Source organism: Natrix helvetica (genome assembly GCF_964273705.1).
Source record: "Natrix helvetica genome assembly, chromosome: 1".
In the NCBI taxonomy this organism is placed as follows: domain Eukaryota; kingdom Metazoa; phylum Chordata; class Lepidosauria; order Squamata; family Natricidae; genus Natrix; species Natrix helvetica.
The window spans coordinates 47219189-47239148 of NC_138548.1; the positions used below are offsets into that span (position 1 = coordinate 47219189).

General features: G+C 33.1%; 1 protein-coding gene across 1 annotated transcript in view; it reads left to right on the forward strand.

Moving 5' to 3' along the window:
- Positions 1 to 19960, forward strand: part of PPP4R3A (protein phosphatase 4 regulatory subunit 3A) — a 35493-nt gene that overhangs the window by 4498 nt on the left and 11035 nt on the right. Inside the window, exons 2-13 of the mRNA XM_081937190.1 lie at positions 1729 to 1784; positions 2812 to 2910; positions 4678 to 5295; positions 10878 to 10955; positions 11038 to 11154; positions 11577 to 11693; positions 13673 to 13804; positions 13903 to 14005; positions 14543 to 14701; positions 16089 to 16258; positions 17919 to 18061; positions 18851 to 19041. Of these exons, the coding sequence (XP_081793316.1) occupies positions 1729 to 1784; positions 2812 to 2910; positions 4678 to 5295; positions 10878 to 10955; positions 11038 to 11154; positions 11577 to 11693; positions 13673 to 13804; positions 13903 to 14005; positions 14543 to 14701; positions 16089 to 16258; positions 17919 to 18061; positions 18851 to 19041 (1983 nt within the window). The remainder of the gene's footprint in view (positions 1 to 1728; positions 1785 to 2811; positions 2911 to 4677; positions 5296 to 10877; positions 10956 to 11037; positions 11155 to 11576; positions 11694 to 13672; positions 13805 to 13902; positions 14006 to 14542; positions 14702 to 16088; positions 16259 to 17918; positions 18062 to 18850; positions 19042 to 19960) is intronic.

Sequence of the window (19960 nt, forward strand, 5' to 3'; positions counted from 1 at the left end):
AAAGTGCATTTTGTTATAGTTTACCTCTTCTTCTGGTGACACCTTATAAAGCACTAAAATCATATTGCACAACAATATAACCCTAAACCATCATAATAAGAAATTTCAGTCTAGTTTTATTCCAGGCTTATTTGGAGCAGATTTTTAGTGAAAAAGTATACTTCTTTAATAATTTTGAAATACTTGCTCCATTTCTATATTAAAATATATAAATGATATAAATGTTTTTAGCATTTTGATTTCCCATGTCAATTTCAGTGAAGTTTATCTTTGTACTCTAAGGTAACCATTATAACTAAACATACCATTATTGGTGAGAGTGTTAATATTTTAACCATTAACTTTATGACATTTTAACTTCCTTCTAGTTGAACTTTGAGGAAATGATAACTTTAAAAGAAACTTTATTCTGTGATTAAAGTCAGTGTTGTTTCTATTTTTTAAAGAATGTTCAGTTATTTTCAAATGCTTTATACAATTGTATTATAAAAGAGATATTAACATAGCTCTGACAGTGTCAGTTACACTGGGAATCAGTTTCAAGAATAAGATTGTGGTCTCTTTTTGACACAAATACCTCTTCGCTTTGCTACCATCCTAATTTTTCAACTGTTATTCAGCCTTATCAATATATTTTATCTGTTTTTATATAATTTTCAGGTTTTGTAGATAACCCAGAGGCCATTGAAATTGTGTAGTTTATAAATTAAAGCAAGTATAATCTGGTGCTTGGAAATACTGTAGATTACAGTTCCCAGATTTCATGATTGTACATCCAGCATATCTGGGTGATATCAGATGGGGAGGGGGGGACTTTTGAGCCACTGATTTAATAAATTATAAAACTATGGCTAATGGTAGGAGAAAATATTCTGTATTGCATACAAAATGTTGCTTCTTTCTGACAAGAGACAGTGAGCTCAAATCAGTAGTTTCAGTGGTCTGGGATATAATCTTTAGGAATTATTTCCAAATCTGGAAAGTTCATAATTGCCTTTAATATTTTTAAATGATTAGTGTTCAGTAGTGTGGCTGGACTAATAAATGTGGCTTAAAAAGCACAATTTTATCTGTGGGGCTGTTTTTCAGAAATTTGTACTAGCTTTTCTTAGCTTATCTCTGTATCATTGATTGCCTATATTTCTAATTGTATAGAATAATGATACTTTCTGTTTATGCCTTCCAAAAGCTTAGAAAAGGTGTCAATTGTTGATTCTTCCATTTGGATTTTTTCAGATAGTTTTATCACATTGAATATTTATTAGAAAACACATCCAGAATGATAACTTGAAAAAGTCTGCTTATCCAGTCTAATTCTTGCTTTAATTTTAAATATTGCATGATTTAATCATTGTCAGTTTATAGGAGAACTCCCTATAGGATAAATATTTAATAAATGACTCTTTAAATAGGCATGTGTTATCTACTAATAGATAGGTCTTTTAATTTTAAAGCATTCTTTGTAGAATGGTATGCACATTTAAAATCTATTTTATGAGCACAAAATATGCTGCACAAATGGAAATGGAACCAATCAAGTGGTTGATTTGATTGTGTTGTCTCTGCCTTGGGGGTGGGGTGAGGTTTTCATGGGGTTTTATGTGGTGGATTTTTTAATGTTGTAAGCCTTGTGGAGTCACCTATGTGCGAATTGGGCAGCCATAATAAATGTATTTAATAAATAATAAATGTATTTAATAAATATTGCATTTCCTCCCTACTCTTTAGGTTCTCTACTTTTGGAGTCCAAAATCAACCCTAATACTGCCTATCAGAAGCAACAGGTAATAGTTTACTCAGTTTTATTTCCTTGTAATTAATGAAAAAATGAAGATATACTTCTTTATGAAGTATGATGATGATAAAGATGGAGAATTTATCTTGATAAAACAAAATTACAACAATTTATTAAAGTTAAAATAGAACACCAAACAAAATCTTACAAATGAATTTCAAATTCATAGATTTCAAGTTGATTGGAAAAAATGTTTTTATCTCTGCTATGAACCTCTAGCATGATATTGAAAATACAACAGTTTTATCAAAAATATGTAACAAGCATTACAGTCATTTGATATTCTACTAAAAATAAAGAATGGGTCAAAATTGATAAATCAATTGTGAATGAGAAGAATGAAACAAAACTAAAGTCAAAGGAATTTTGTACTATTATGGCCATGTGGGTAGAAATTGATAAAATAAAATACCCAAATCAAGGAGTATAAAGTAGTACAAAAATTAAAACAATTAACGGATGTCTTGTTACATTAAGAATGGATGAATTAGGATGATTTCAAAATGGATGTTCAGAATCAGCATACTTTATCATAAAATTAATCAGTTGCCAACAAACATGACATTGATATAAAATAATTTTAAGTAAATGAACCAAGCAATTGTAGTTCACATGCTACAGGGGCATTGTATGGATATTGTCATTGTGCGTCACATATGCATTTCTTTGCACATTGTTGCTAGGAAAATAATTATTATAGTAACTCTTAGATAATACTTTATGTCCTTAAATATATTTGAAGTGCAATCCTGATAAATACATTTTTGAGGTAAGAAGAGGCTGGTTCTGAATTTGCGTCTTTTCTGAAGCAGCTTGTTGATCTTCTTACCTCAAATGCATATGTTGTTTAAGATTATCGTGTAAACCCACAAAAAGACACCTCTTCTTTGAGGAGGTGTTACCAGATGTATAGTATTTTACCCAGAGTTCTATAAAACTTCTGCTTTGCATGTCCTGACTGACTACAGCTCTAGTAAATTCTTATGTATGTATGTATATATTTATTAATTTTGAAGGACACCCTGATTGTCTGGTCTGAAGCGGAGAACTATGACCTGGCTCTTAGCTTTCAAGAAAAGGCTGGTTGTGATGAAATATGGGAAAAAATATGTCAGGTAAGATGTGTACTGTGAATGTTTATCTGCCATAATTAATGCAATTAACAGTACTAAATAATTATTTCCATTTTTCCCAAAGGTTTTCACTTCTTGAAATTCATACACTGTGTTTTCAGAATTTTAGTTGGAAATAATTTAAAGGAGTTGTTAGTAGACTAAAGGTGAAAGTAGATTCTTAAGTAACAAAATAAGTTGTACTAAGATATCAGGAGCAAATGTTTATATTCTAATATGAGCTTATTGTTAGCTTCACATATGCAGGTAGTCCTCGAGAAAAAACTGTAATGGAGCCTGCCTATCATGGTCACGCTACAACTGTCATTAAGTTAAGCATTTCACCTAATGACCCCATCCCTGCTTTCCTCAATGAATCATTAAATGAAAACGTAGGTCATTAAATGTAATTCAGATTGGGGAGGGCCTTTGGAGCCCTAGCACAGGTCCAGGCCCGCCTGCCCTGGCCCTCCCATCCGCACCAGGGTCTCCAAAGGCTTTTTTCCACTCCCACCAGGTTTGCCCACACCTTAGGACTGATTTCCACCCCACCAGGCCAGACACCCTCCTCCTCAACTTTTGAAGAACTCCAAGGCTTCTAGAGCACTGGAATGGATTGCTTCTTTGCACAGCTGATGGTTGCAATTTTGGAAGTGGCTGCTATTTTGTCCTGGCCACAAAATAGCCAGGTTTGTTTTGCTGCCATGTGACCTGGGGACAAGTTGCTTTGTTTTGCTGTTTTGACAAGGTCTGCATAGCACTGAAGAAGCCGCCTGCAGCATGCAGAAGCTTCTTCGGTGCTATGCAAACCTTGTTAAGACTGCAGAATGAAGCAGTTTGTCTGGTGGCTACCGTTTTGTCCTTGTCCACAAGCAGCCAGAACAAAATGGTGGCTGCTTTCAAGTCACTGCTGTGTGCCCCTGGGACATGTCGCCTACTTTCCTTCCCCAACACGAGGTGTAGAGAGCTACAAAAGGTAAGTACAATGAGTGATGGGTGTATTAGGAGCAGGTCCAAGTGCTGTGGAGTCTGGTGAGGTGGGATGGGGGTGAGAAAAGGCAGAGGATGATGTGCAGGTGGCTCACAGCAAGTGGAGTTCTGCACCCTTGCACACGTGCCTACCACTCAAAAGGGACCATCCCCTCTTCACCCCACCCCACCCCGTCAGGTTAGGAAAGGTAAGAGACCACAACCTTAAGTGACCTTTCATTTCTCGTGGAATACCTGTATAGATCAAGAAACTGGAAAACATCCATTTATAATAGAAGGCTCTCCCACCCTCTGGAAAACTATAAATTATTGATAAGCCATCTTGATTTAGGATAAATTCAGGGCAATTTACAACAGTTAAATGAATGTTGAACTAGAAATATTGTAAGTCAAAATATAAACGTACATGCCTACATAATAATCTGAGGCTGTTAAGAAAAAGTGATGAACGTACAGAAAGTTGTTAGTGCTACATACTATTTAGTGGTTACATCAAAAAAATTATTTTAGGCATTTTGTTATCTTTAATTTTTAACATATATATTCATTGGAAATGCTAGCTATAATATCATAGTCTTTTATGTAATTGAACTCCTTGATTCATGACTTCGTTCTATGGTACTTGGTAGTGTATTTAAGTTTTAAAGTGCTTTATTTTGCATTTATTGATGCAGATCTATACTCAATTCTATTAAAAAATAACAGTAATACATCTGTATATGTTTGTAGACATTTAGCAATTGAGATGGTATACTTTATAGTTTTCTTTCTCTTTAACAGGTTCAGGGAAAAGACCCTTCAGTGGACATTACTCAGGATCTTGTGGATGAATCTGAAGAGGAGCGTTTTGATGATATGTCATCTCCAGGTCTAGAGTTACCGTCCTGTGAATTAAATCGATTAGAAGAGATTGCAGAACTTGTGGCATCTTCACTGCCTTCCCCATTGCGGCGTGAAAAACTTGCTTTAGCACTTGAAAATGAGGGCTACATAAAAAAACTCTTAGAAATTTTTCATGTGTGTGAGGACTTGGAAAATACTGAAGGACTACATCATTTGTATGAAATTATTAAGGGAATCTTCCTCTTGAATAGAACTGCACTTTTTGAAGTCATGTTTTCTGAAGAATGTATTATGGATGTAATTGGATGTCTAGAATATGATCCTTCTTTATCACAGTCACGGAAACACAGGGAATTTCTGACAAAAACTGCAAAATTTAAAGAAGTTATTCCAATATCTGATCCGGAGCTGAAACAAAAAATACACCAGACATACAGAGTACAGTATATTCAAGATATGGTTCTACCTACTCCTTCAGTATTTGAGGAAAACATGTTGTCTACGCTTCATTCATTCATATTTTTTAATAAAGTAGAAATAGTTGGTATGTTACAGGTAAGTCTGGATATTTTTTTTAATTGAGTTTTTTTTTCATTTACAGGTGGTCTTTGCACCAGCCTTACTGTTAAAAGTAATATTGCATTTAATGCTGACAACACATCCTTCACAACAAAGTGTCATAAATGTTATGGATAGGGTGAAGAAAATAGTTTTGAATTTGAACCACTTCTATATATTTTGTTTTGAATGTAAAATACTTTTTAACAGGCCAGTTTTACATTCTGATAATCTCTGAAAATTTGAAATGTTTTTGCCTTTCTATAAAGCATCAGATGTTGATGACAATTGCAAGGCTTAAAATGCTAAATAGAAATAATTTGTTTTCTTAAACAAATAGAGAATTTTTAATATATAATATAATATATATATAATATATTTTGGGCTGTTCTAAGTAAAAATGCAGAAGCTGTTTATAAAACAAAGACAGATATTTTTAGCACTTGCCATAGCAAAAGATGAAAGCATCTTCTATGCATGAGCACGGTTGTTCAATTAATGTAGCAGCTGCACTTACTTTTCTCAAGGATATGGTTTTTTATCAAGAATTTATCAATGATTCGGTTCTTTGAGCAACTGGCTTATAGATGTGCTTTGACATTTAGGGATGGTCTAGGGCAGCTCGCTATGGCCAAGTCACCATGGCCAACTTGCCATGGAATAACTCGCCATGTGACAACTCACTGGGACAATTCAATGCTGACTTAATCATTTCATTTAGTTACTTTTATTATTGGTGATCGCATTATAATCAAACTTATTGTAACTCTTGTATTTCTAGATTGATTTAATTTTATTATTATTGACTACTGTTCTGTTGAAATTAATTTAACTTTTATGTTTGTTGAATTACCTTGTGGTGTGTTGTCCCTAGCAAGTTGGCCATGGTGAATTGTCCCGTTCCGTTCAGGGTTTTTTGAAAGTTGCTAACCAGGAATGGAAATGATAAAACAATAGATTCATATAGCTGAAGAGGACAATGTATATTTTATGCTCTTAATACTCTGCTTAGTGCAGTATCCATTAAAATACTACCGGACATAGCCAATCAGCCTCTGTTTGAAGAACAATTGATTACTTTTTATGGCAGTCTCTTCCACTGTCTGTCAGACAGTTCATAAAGGAAATTCCCTCTGATGTTTAGACTGAAGTGTTTCCGTGTAGTTTTAATCCATTGGTTCTGATCCTTTCCTCTGAATTGGACAATAGGGAGTAAGCCCATTCCAGCTTCTGGTGGCGCAGTGGTTAGAATGCAGTACTGCAGGCTTTTCTGTTGATTGCCAGCTGACTGCAATTTGGCAGTTCGAATCTCACCAGGCTCAAGGTTGACTTGGCCTTCCATCCTTCCGAGGTCAGTAAAATGAGGACCCAGATAGTTGGAGGCAATATGCTGACACTATAAACTGCTTAGAGAGGGCTGTAAAGCAGTATAGAAGTCTTAAGTGATATTGCTATTCTGTGTAGCAGCCCTAATTTATATACTTTAAATTCTGACTAGAGAGAGGTAGCACATTTTCATGATAATGTCTTGGTTCTACTTGATCTGTAGATAGCATGTGATCAGTCTGACCAAAGGATCCCTTTATAACACTTTTTACCTTGACTTTAGATATCACATTGCTAGGGTTTGTCCGTGGATGTTCTGTTACAGAATCTAAATTGGGAGACTTCTGATTCCTTCTTATTCATCCAATGATAGTTTGAGATTATAAATCTGTTGACATTATAGCTCTGCTCTTCTTTCACACCCAAGAATACCATTATGGGCATTTTGGATTTATTTGTTGGTGTCTAAGAGGCGACGGTGCTTTTTATTGCCTCTTTGTTATATTCCAGTCAGGGACTAACTTGAGTGATTGGATCTGAGCTATTTCAGAGTGCAATGTACTTTATAAGAGCAGAGTGCAAATGCATGTGCTTTATCAAGATCAGCCTCTGGAGCTTTCAATTGATACAAAGTAGCACTTCCCAAAGGCTGATGTGGCCCAGACAATGTGAATCACTTCTAATTAAAATTGCCAAGTTTGTTTTCATAACAATATGTCTGGAACCATGTTCCATAATAACCTAGCATTCAAACGAAGTATTGACTAAACAGCAAAGGGTAAAGTCACTGCCAGTAGCAACAATATATGTACTTCAGAACAGAATATTTCTTCCTTCAAAAAGATCATTTCTACTATGCATTACTACTTGTTAAAATACTGTAGAGCAGACCATAGTTAGTAGAATACTATCAGGCTTTGATCGTCTTACTTGGCTTGCAGATACTTTGAGGACTATCCTTTTCAAATAGAATTGACCTGAAATACAACTTTTAGAGCTACTGAGAATTTCTTGTTTTGATGAAGTGAGAGAAACAAAGACCCAGAAACGGTCTCCTAAAACCAGATATTAACTATAATGATTGCATGAATGCTTAAGACAAGTTGTATCAAAGAACCAATAGAAGAGACTATACATAGCTCAGGGTTGAACTGTGGAGTTCTTGGTGCTCTCTGAGCATGGTTGGCTTGCAGACATTTCATTACTTGACGGGGTAACATCATCAATTCTAGGGATGTTACCAGAGAACCTGATAACAGGTTTAAACGAATGGGCTCACTTGGTTTGGTTTTGGTTATTTATTATTAGGGATATCATGTTATTCAATTTTCATATTTATATTTACATTGTTAATTGCTAGAAAGTCTTTGTGATTACAACATTATAAAAGTTTGATAAATCAGAAGTATCTATTATGAGGCTTTATGTGGAGATATGAATTTGACTGTTGTACTACATGGTGAAAAAATGTCATTCCTTTTCATAGCATTTTGTTATTTTGAGATATGAGTATAAGGCTTTATTAAAATATAGTATATTTTATTCAAGGTATTTACTGTTTTGTTTTTTTAAGTAGTTTTATAAAAGGTCAATGTTAAATCATTTAAACAAGTCTTATATTTTCAAAAAAAAATTGAAAAGAATACTGGCAAAGGGGGGGCTAAGTATCTTCACATACAATACTAAATCTCCTTTGAACCCTATAAAGTGGTTTATTTACCTTTTTTGTTACTATCTTGGACAAGATTAGAGGTTATTAGTGGATTAAAAGTAGAAAATGTTAACATGCTACAAATATTTCGAGACAGTCAGAATAAAGGCTTGAACAAGTAATGGGGCTGTAATGTATAGGAATAAATGTGGAATGGTAATGTAATACAGTAGAGAACACGATGGACATTTTAAAAAGTAAGGTAATATGGTGAATAAATATGTTGGTACCTGCAAGATAGGAATTATTCTGATTAAAGCTCAGTTTTAATTAAGCTGCTACTGAGATGATAAATTAAATACATTCTTGTTATTTGACACCCCCTTAGTATATATTAATTTCTACTGAAAGATAGGTATGGGTTTATTTTATAAGTATGACTATTATGAAACATTTTTATTTTGTTTTTTTTTCTGATTAATGTTAATGCTGTAAAATAATTGGATGATGATATTTAATACTAAAAGAGAAAGCAGTGAAATCGTTAGGTGGTAAACCAGTTTCATTTCCAGTTTAATTAAGTATGACTGGAGGATATTGTTTTCACAAGTTTAGAGAAGAATCATCATTATTAAGCAGTTTTTACATTGTATTAAAAGATTGTTTATGTTGTTTATGGAATAAAAACTAATCAAAATAATGGTTTAATAAAATTAATTTCAATTAATGAAATGTATTTCTGAATTGTTTTTCGTAAATGTATTTTTTTAAAGGAGGGGGAATTTCACCTGAGTTATCTATCCTTATTTATGTTTGCATTGTTTATAATCTAAAAAAGAAACATTGTTTCCCAGTTTTGCCTATTGTACAGGTAGTCCTCGACTTACAACAGTTCATTAATATTGACTGTTCAAAGTTACAACGCACTGAAAAAAGTGACATGACTGTTTTTCACACAACCAATGCAGCATCCCCATGGTCATATGATCAAAATTCAGATGCTTGGCAACTGACTCATATTTACGACGGTTGCTGTGTCCCAGAGTCATGTGGTCATCTTTGCAACCTTCTGATAAGCAAAATCAATGGGGAAGCTAGATTCACTTAACAACCCTGTAACTAACTTAACCACAGTGATTTAGTTAATAACTATCACAAGAACGGTCGTAAAGTGAGGTAAAACTCAATAACTCTCTCACTTAGCAACTGAAATATTGGACTCACTTGTCGTAAGTTGAGGACTATCTATATTTTTTCAGGATTACTATGGTAGGCATTCCTTTTTATGATCAATAGTGGACATTCAGAATAATTTTTCTTGAGCCTGTATGTTGTCTCTGTTTCATTATCTAATCTGTGCTCCACATCCTGTATTCCTTGTACTACTGTCATTGTGTTTTAGAGAAAAGGATAAGAATTGATGAGGGATGTAGAAGGACATCTGTTCTGTATCTACCATCTCCAGATACTGGTCATCTGTAGAATATATTTTGGTTTACTCCTTGTGATATCTGAGATAGACCCCTTGTTAATAATGTAGAAAAAGAAAGTATTTACATTTTAAACATCAGTTTTAGTTGTTTAAAATCCTCATTTTTATTTTCCTGGCTTATGATACTATGGTATCAAAAAACTAAAGGTACTTTCTACAGCATTAATAGGAATTTCATGCCTATAGATGCAATCAGAATGTATTTTGAATAATATAAATAAGGAATGATATGTAACTATTAAAAATAAACCATCTGCAAAGAATAAAAGGATCACATTTTGAAATGATGAAACAGAAGCGAAGACCACTGTCTTCCTTCCTTATAGCAATAAACGTTATTCATATATAAAGTTCTAATTTTATTTATTTATTTGTTTATTTATTAGAGATTGGCTTTTGATGGTCCATTTTACATTCTGAAATAGTAATAATTTTAATTTAATATTCAAAAAATGTTATTCCTACTCTTTAAAACTAGTCCATTTTTAGTTTTAGGAATAGGAGATTGGGTCTAAAATATGTCTAACTATTCAAATACCATTATCTTTGGATATTTTTAAATAGGTATTTTGATTAAAGTAAAAAAATTAGCATTTTTTTGCTAAAAAATTAATATTTAAGACATCCTCTGAACATGAAAAAAAATAACAAATAAACTGAAGAGCAATTGGTTAGCATGACATAATTTCTATTCATATCTCTGCAAAAACTGATATTATATAATGACATGTCTTGAAATACAATTGATCCTGGTCACTTCTTAAACATTCTCAATGATTGAATGGTAAATCTCAGTACTGTTTCAATTCCTTAGATTCTGATGTTCAGCGATCTCTTGTTTAGAAAATGTGTATGAAGCATGAATATTGTGTTTGACTTCTAAAATTAGTGGGAATTTATTCTTAGAGCAAAATAAAATTCATTTTTTACAATATTTTTAAATTGAGCACATACTAATGATCTATATACTGTACTTGTCCTTTCAAATTATCAGATTTGTCCCTGGTGCTTTGTTTCCTAGAGGGGAATGATGGAAGATACATTATAGTTACTTTGTTTTAATTCAAATTTGTGAACATAATTTGTGTGATTTCTGTTTTATTTTCGCAGGAAGATGAAAAATTCTTAACAGACCTATTTGCACAACTTACAGATGAAGCTACAGATGAAGAAAAAAGACAGGAATTGGTAGGAATGTTTTTATATTGATTAAAAAGACAGTTGCTGTATTCTCTTTATTGATAAATAAGGTTCTTTTCCTGTGTTTCAGGTAAATTTCCTTAAAGAGTTTTGTGCATTTTCTCAAACATTACAACCTCAAAACCGTGACGCTTTTTTCAAAACGTTGTCAAATATGGGCATACTTCCAGCACTAGAAGTTATACTAGTAAGTTTCCAAACTAGGTATCTTAATTTGTGTAACTTTTTTCAGCCTTCTATAATACTAAATGATTTAATTTTTGGGTGGAAATACAGTCTATATGTAATTTATATTCTGTCCTATCATGACCCACTGAGAAATAAAAGAAAACAGAGCAAAAACATAGGCAAACAGAAAAAAAGAGGAAAAGCTTAAAAAACTTTTTCCTTTCAGTTTTCCTAAAAACTGAAGTTTTAAGTCAAGGAACACATTTTGTTTCAGTCTTAATATAAAACCATAGAAACAAATTTGAACTGCAATATTGTCAGAATGGAGAATATTTTAAGATTGAGGCAGTACATAGAAAATGAAATTATAAATAAATGAATTAAAACAGTGAAAAATAAATGTTAGTGTTTCCATCACAGTCTGTTTTTGTTTGTTTCCAGGGCATGGATGATGCCCAAGTACGTAGTGCGGCTACTGATATATTCTCATATTTAGTTGAATATAACCCATCTATGGTACGAGAATTTGTCATGCAAGAAGCTCAGCAGAATGATGATGTAAGTAGATGATCTTTGGTGATGCATCTATTAATAAGGAATATGAATAAAATTTGTTTCAGAATTGTTAATTGAGTTACTTTTATATGACTTTACAAGTGGCTAACAGTTATATAAATTTGTGGCTCTCAGTTTTGCATAACATACAGTAAAACTGTTCAAACTTCTTGAGTTGTGTTGGATTATAAATTCAATAATATTTAATTTGATGAAACTAGAAAAAAATATCTCATCTAAATAATCTGTCACTAACTTCCTGCAAATGAGTTTACAGTTTAGAATTTAATTTGGGGAACATACAACCATCTCCCAAAATTATTTTCTTGGCACATATTTCTTTGTTTTCTCCCAGGTCTGCAACTGTGGTTCAGTATTACTTATTTATCAGCACTAACGATTATTGTTACAAATGAAATTTCCTTATGTAGCTAATATTTGCAAATCAATTCCTTTAAATTATTATTTGACTATTTTATTTATTAACTCTAATGTTAATCATATTGTAATCATCTTGCGAGTAAGAATTGGGCTATTAAAAATTTTCTCCTCCATTATTACTAAAAGAAATATAGGTAGTCCTCAACTTACAACTGCAATTGATCCTGGAATTATAGTTGTAAGTTGTGCCAGTCATTAAGTGAGTCATCTTGTGACTGACCCAATTTTATAACAGTTTTATAGTGGCCGTTAAATGAATTACCTTAATTCGTTAAGTAACTCATAGTCATTAAGTAACCCACTGTCAATAATTGGCTGATTTTTGATGGAAGCCAGTAGTAAATACTTGTTTCCTGCAAAAAATGATGTAAATCATGGTTATGTGACTATGGGGCAGTCCACAAGTGATCACAGAACCTTGTGGGAGGGACAACTTTTAGAACTTTGAATCCAGGTCATAAATACCTTTTTTAGCATCTGTTGGAATTTAACAGATTAACAAGAGTTGGAAGGGGCCTTGTAGGACCAACCCCTCCCCTGCCCAAGCAGGAGACCCTACACCATTTCTGACAGATGGCAATCCAACCTCCTCTTGAAAGCTTCCAGTGATGAAGCTCCTATAGCTTCTGAAGGCAAGCTATTCCATTGGTTAATTGTCACTGTCAGAAAGTTCCTCCTTATTTCCAGGTTGAATCTCTCCTTGTTCAGTTTCCATCCATTATTCCTTGTTTGGCCTTCAGGTGCTTTGGAAAATAGGTTGACCCTCTTCTCTCTGTGGTAGCCCCTCAAATATTGGAACACTGCTATCATGTCTCCTCTGGTCCTTCTCTTCACTAGACTAGCCATGCCCAGCTCCTGCATAGTATGTTTCAGCCTCCAGTCCCCTAATCATATTGGTTTCTCTTTTCTACATTCTTTTTAGAGTCTCAACATCTTTTTATAGTGTGGTGATCAAAACTGGATGCAGTATTCTAAGTGCAGTCTTACTAAGGCTTTATCCAGGATTCTCTTTTGATTATCTTAACAATATTCATTGAAAAGAAAAATTTGCACACAAGACTATATAGTTGTCTAAAATAACGAATTTACTGATGGCTTCTTGAGGGGATGGAAGATAAATGCTTCTTTTTCAAAAATGTGTTACTTTTGTCTACTTCAAGTATTTCCATCCCTTGCTGCATATTTCCTATTATAAATATATTACTTGTCAAATTGTGCAGTTAACATAAGTATCTGTGGATCATTGGCCAATGACATTACATCAATATTTTTGCTGCCTTCAGAGATCAAGTAATAAAAAAATAATTATAACTCTTATTGGGATCCTTATTGTCTCTCTTTGTGGATGCTCTCTTAAAACCTTTTTATAATATAAAATAGCTACCTTGGAACACATTTCAAGAGTTGAATTAGTGGATGCTGATATAGAAACACAGTTCCGTTTGATTCACAAGTTCAGACCTCTTGACTGGAATTGCTTTTTGGTATATTTCATCTTTTAATAATGCTTAATGTTTTCGGTGTTTTATATTTTTAATTAGGATATCTTGCTCATTAACCTCATCATAGAACACATGATTTGTGATACAGATCCAGAACTTGGAGGAGCAGTCCAATTGATGGGTCTATTACGTACTTTGGTGGATCCAGAAAACATGCTAGCTACTGCAAATGTAAGCACAAAAATAAATTCTTACATTATTTTTTTTCTGTTAAAACATTAAAGGATTAGAATGCATTGAGTAGAAATTGGTTTCTTTTTGTTCTATAGAAAACAGAAAAGACAGAATTCCTGGGATTCTTTTATAAACACTGTATGCATGTTCTCACTGCACCATTACTGGCCAATACTACAGAGGAAAAGCCTAGCAAAGGTGAGCCTTCAGGGTTTTTTCCCAGTGTTGTTTCTGAACCATAAAATTAATGTGATGATTTTATATAAGAAACTCTACTATAAAGATTATTGTGGTATCATACTCTATTACATTCCTATTAGGCTTTGGGTCATAGACCTGTCCATCCTAATGTGTTTCCATTTTAAAGTTATTTGATGTTACAGCTCGTTCGAATGTATTTCACTCAAGTTTTTGCTTATAGATATGTGAAGTTTATTTAGTTCTTTATTTATATCTTAACTTTATTCTAAAGACACTTCTGCAAGTAAAATAACTTCAGAAATAGTGGTGAGGAAAAAAAGCCTATGCTTGTCTCCCTTTTTTAATGGTATTAAATTCCATAAAGTATTTTCTTTACATGCCTAACAATTGAGAGGAAAATTAAGTGGTACAATATAGCTTGTGTTTATGTTTATGTTTAGCTTTTGCAGGTAATAAATTGTGAGCTATAAAAGGACATCTGTTGAAAATAATGGAAATGTATATCAGCAAATACATTATTTGTTTTGCTTTTAGATGACTTTCAGACTGCCCAGTTATTGGCCTTGATATTAGAGTTATTAACTTTCTGTGTAGAACATCATACATACCATATAAAGAACTACATAATTAACAAGGATATTCTTCGAAGAGTACTAGTTCTAATGGCCTCAAAGCATGCATTCTTGGCACTATGTAAGTACGATGTAGTGTAGGCCTCTGCCTTTATGTATTCACAGTCTTTTTAGATGTTTCATTTGCCTGTTATTTTGAATGAAAACAGAAAACATGAAATAAAACATAATTTGTGTTGTTTTTTAATAGCACTGTAGAACTTTGAAATTCATCTCTAAAAGATACTAAAAGAGCACAAATATGTAGTACTTGTCAGCAGAACCTTGGAGCACGCATACTTTTTCCCAGAGTTGTGTGGTTGCCCTGTACAGCTGCTTTTCCATCCTGGAAACAGATGTTGTAGCCAACTGTTTTCATACAGTCTTAAACACTTTTTGGAGACTGAATCCAAAGTGCTGCACAGCCTTATTTTTTTCTCCCTAATTTTTAGCTATAAGTATTTTTTTATATAATATCTTAATATCTGTTATGAGTGATATAAAGGATAGGGAATCTGATATTGAGATGCTTTGGGATATAATTTGCAGATTTCTACTATTGACCATAGAGATCAGATTGATGGGAAGTTGCTGGACAGGCCCAAGACTGCTTGTCCTTGTTCTGTGTATGTTTGCTGCTGTTAGTATATTTCCAGTGTCAACTTGAGTTTGCTTTTTTGCTTTTTGCTATAATGTTGCTATGTTAAGAAAAGGCCCTCTATTTACAGATAGAATAGCTTCTTTTTTTTAAAAAAATAATTCATTCTTCCCTTCATGTAGCCCCACTTTGGATGATGTTTCAGTGTAGAATTTGGCAGAGCATAGGAGCTACAGATAGGAGATAGAGAACTTCTCATTGCACAACTAGAAATCCATTTACACAATATTACATGTCTGTTATATAACAGTAATACTTTTTGACAATACACTCTACAAAACAGGAATAATCACAAACATCTTGACCAAAGAGTGGGCAGTTTTTATTCATCAGTATTGTCATTTTACCTGGAAGTGTAGCATGGCCAGTTGTAAAACATACATTTACTAGACACAATAAATGAGGTTCTGCACAAGTATTTTTAGAAAATAAAGCATGTGTTTTTGCAGTTCAGTCTTTTCGGAATTTTTGTCTCATATCCAAACTTTTTAAAAGGTAAAGAAAGCATTCTGTTGAATCTCCAGTATGCTTTTTCTTTCTTTTTTTAAAATTCAGAATAGGGGATAGAATTCCAAGAAGCACTGAACTGCTGAAAAACATGCTTTATTTTCTAAAAATGATAACAGAAACATTCTTTAATTAAAAGAATCTTAAAATATTAAAGTCAAATTAAGTATATATGTGAATATGTAGAAAGTTGCCTGCAGGTACAGTGTTACCTGTCTATGATCTATAATCCTAGGACTGTTTTTGTACAAGATGAATGAAAATAGCTGTTTTCACTATTGAAAATATGTATTTTCTCCACTAGGTGCCCTACGTTTTAAAAGAAAGATAATTGGATTGAAGGATGAATTTTACAATCGCTATATAATGAAAAGTTTTTTGTTTGAACCAGTGGTCAAAGCATTTCTCAGCAATGGATCCCGCTATAATCTAATGAATTCTGCTATTATAGAAATGTTTGAATTTATTAGAGTGGTGAGTATTTCTTTTTAGAGAGCAATGAATGTTGATACTTGGGAATTAGGTGAAGTTGACTTGCATATATTCACAGGGAGGGAGAAGTTCATAAAGTCATAAATATTGGAGATTAGGAATAATGACTATTCCCATAATATTGACTGTGATAGAATCATGAGACTTTATATGGATTCTTTGAGGAAAACATTCACAATCACTTTTTCCTAGAAGTAAGACTTAAGGAAAAATGTCCATTAATCAATGTTATAAAGACAGTGGCTCAGAAATACACAAAAATGTAAAAATGGAAATCTACAATTTACATGAATCAAAAGATTGTGATTAATCTTTTGTCACAAAATAGGGTTCAATAGCATTAGATCAGGATTATAGAAGATAAAGAACTTCATTTAACTATACAAAAGGAAATCACCATTCCTGATCTTTAGAGAAAAATAATGTGTTAGACTACGAATTAATGAATTTGGATCATTCGACTTCAAGAGACCTGTGTTGGGTGCTACTCTCAACAAATTCCAGCTAGTATTTGTCAACTTGTTCTTCTACACACCCAGCCTTAAGCAGAAAAAAATGCATTTATTTTACATGATGGCCCTAATATTTTTTGAATTATTTTCTAAATTAAATCTCACATTGTTTTAAAAGTACTGAAGTCTTTGAAAAGTATATTTTCTTTTATTTCCTTATGGAATGACCACAAGACCATGTAATTCTATGAATTTTAATTTTGCCAAATTGGAAGTTACCCTGTAAGTGGAATGTAAATGGAATGAAGATAATTCTGATCTAGTACCTCCTCTTCTGATCATCACTGACATACTAGGAAATAATGGTATTTAAGATAGAGGCTTATACATTTTTTAAAAAAGTACTTTATTACCAGTTCCGGAGGGCAAGTTTGATGTAGTAGTTAAAGATTCTGAATTAGAAGTGGGTAGATCTCTGTTCTAGCCCTCACTTTAGTACAAACGTCAGTTGAGTGGTTTTGGACTAGTCATTATCTCTCAGCCCTAGCATGGAAAGTTGAAAACTATCCCAGAAAATATTGGCAAACCACTTATAAAAATGTTGCTAAGAAAACTCTATAGGTCTATTTTTGTAGCCACCAGAAGTCAGAATTGATTCAGAAGGCTTAATAGCATCATTATAACTTGTGTTAGAATGATTGAAGCCTAGATGTTTTGAGCAAAAATAAAATGAACAGTTTTATAAAATTTTGATGGACATTCTTTAGTCTACCATGTTATTACCATGAATTGGGGCCATAAGTTCCTTTCTGCCTCCACAAATAAGCACTGGCTTATTTGACTTTATGTTGCCATGACATCCAAATGTAGCATGACGGATTCTTTCAAATAATTTGGTTTTTTTAAAAAAATTCAGTTTGTTCTGCTTGAAAGAATGGCAAAATACTAAGATTAAATGACAAAGTAAAAACATACTAAGGTAGATGGACAGTTTACAACTCCACTTCAGTGCAGTACGCCAGCTGTTTTTTGCAGTGATAATTATGTTTAAGTGGCTTATCAGTTATATGCAAGAAAGACTTATTACTTAGTGACTTATTAGCAGATCAGATATGCTCTATTATATGTTTTTGAGTAAAATTGTATAGTTGTTAATGTTTTAAATGGATTAAAATAACTTTGTTTTCCAGGAAGACATAAAATCCTTAACAGCTCATGTAATTGAGAATTATTGGAAGGCACTAGAAGATGTAGATTATGTACAGACTTTCAAAGGTTTGAAATTGCGTTATGAGCAACAAAGGGAAAGACAAGATAATCCCAAACTTGACAGGTTAGTGCATTCTGAAATTATTAGATCTTTGCCTATTGAAAATTTACTGAAAAATAGAGCAGGATTAATAGCCCGGTTATTGAAATGTCTTTTCTATGGATAGTTGAATGATCGTTTATTTTGAAACAGCAAGAATGAGAGTGGTGTAATAGATGATTTTGGAGATATGTTTTAAGTTTTAAAAAAAGTTGTACAGAAAATAAACATATCCATACTTTTGAACAAATGTATATATGAATTTTGCAGCATAAATTCATATTATTCATTGCCAAAAATATGGTCCTGACAACTATTATATAATTTACTACCAATATGGTGCTATAGGTACTAGATGCATATTACAAGCATAATTTGTATATATACCACTCACGGCAGTTAATTTCTCTTCAGTTATCCAATTAATGTAGATAATGTAGTAAAAATCTGTGAGAAAGTAAAAAATTGATGAAATTTAAGCACAATCTCTTCGCTGATTTAAGTTGCATGAAAAAATGTCTTTTTAAGCATGCCTCTGAATTTCCAGATCTGACTTAGAGTAGTAGATACTTCCTCGAGGCTGCTAGGAATTGATTTATGTCAACCATATGTTTCCTGTGACTAAGTAACTAGGTCAACACACAAGCACCTTCTCTTTTTCATTAATGACTGCAATCTAGTTTATTGGGGAAATGTATTAAAGTAGTTGATTAAGTATGTTCTAGAAATATTAGAGAATTAGGATTCAGTATGATACTCATTCTTAACAGTGTACGAATATTATAAACTCATTACAAAATCATCCTTTTATAGCATGCGATCCATTTTAAGAAACCATAGATACAGAAGGGATGCAAGGACCCTGGAGGATGAAGAAGAAATGTGGTTTAACACTGATGAAGATGATATGGAAGATGGAGAGGTAGTGGTGCCACCTGCTGATAAAAGTAAAAACGATGAAGATATTATGGATCCTATAAGTAAATTTATGGAAAGAAAAAAATGTAAGTAACTTGAGGGAATATGTTATGTTCCAGATCAGTGCTTTTCAAACTTTATAATTTGAGGATGTGTGGACTTCAATTCACAGAATTCCCTAGCCAGCAACAATTAACTTCCATTGTTCAGTTCCTAAGTTGTGTCTAATTCTTCGCGGCTTCATGGAGCATAGCATGCCAGGCCCCCTTGTCAACCACTGTCTCTTGAAATTTGTCCAAATTTATGTTCATTGCTTCAATGACACTATCTAACATCTCGTCCTCTGTTGTCCCCTTCTCCTTTTGCCTTCAATCTTTCCCAACATTACGGTCTTTTCCATTGAGTCCTCTCTTCTCATTTGGTGGTCCAGGTATTTCAGCTTCAGTATCAGTCCTTCCAAAGAATAGTCAGGGTTGATTTCCTTTAGGATGACTGATTTGATCTTCTTGCAGTCCAAGGGACTCTTGAGGGTCTCCTCCAACACCACATTTCAAAAGCAACCAATTAACTATTGGGGTTATCTTTCCAGCATGGGTCTCCCCCGCTTTTCCTCTGTTGCCCTTTATTGTAATTACAACTTCTATTATTAACAAAGGGATAGAATCAAGATCATGTAAAGTGTTAATACCACTTTATAATGTCTTGATAAGATCGTATTTGGATACTGCATCCAGTTTTGGTCGCCACAATATAAAAAAGATGTTGAGACTCTAGAAAAAGTGCAGAGAAGAGCAATAAAGAAGCTTAGGAGATTGGAGGCTAAAACATATGAAGAATGTTGCACGAATTGGATATATCTAGTTTAATGAAAAGGTGGGTGACATGATAGCAATTTTCCAATATCTAAGGGGTTGCCACACCTGAAGGCAGGAAAAGAAGCAATGGATGGAAATTAATCAAGGAGAGAACCAACCTAGAAGTAAGAAGAAATTTCTTGACAGAACA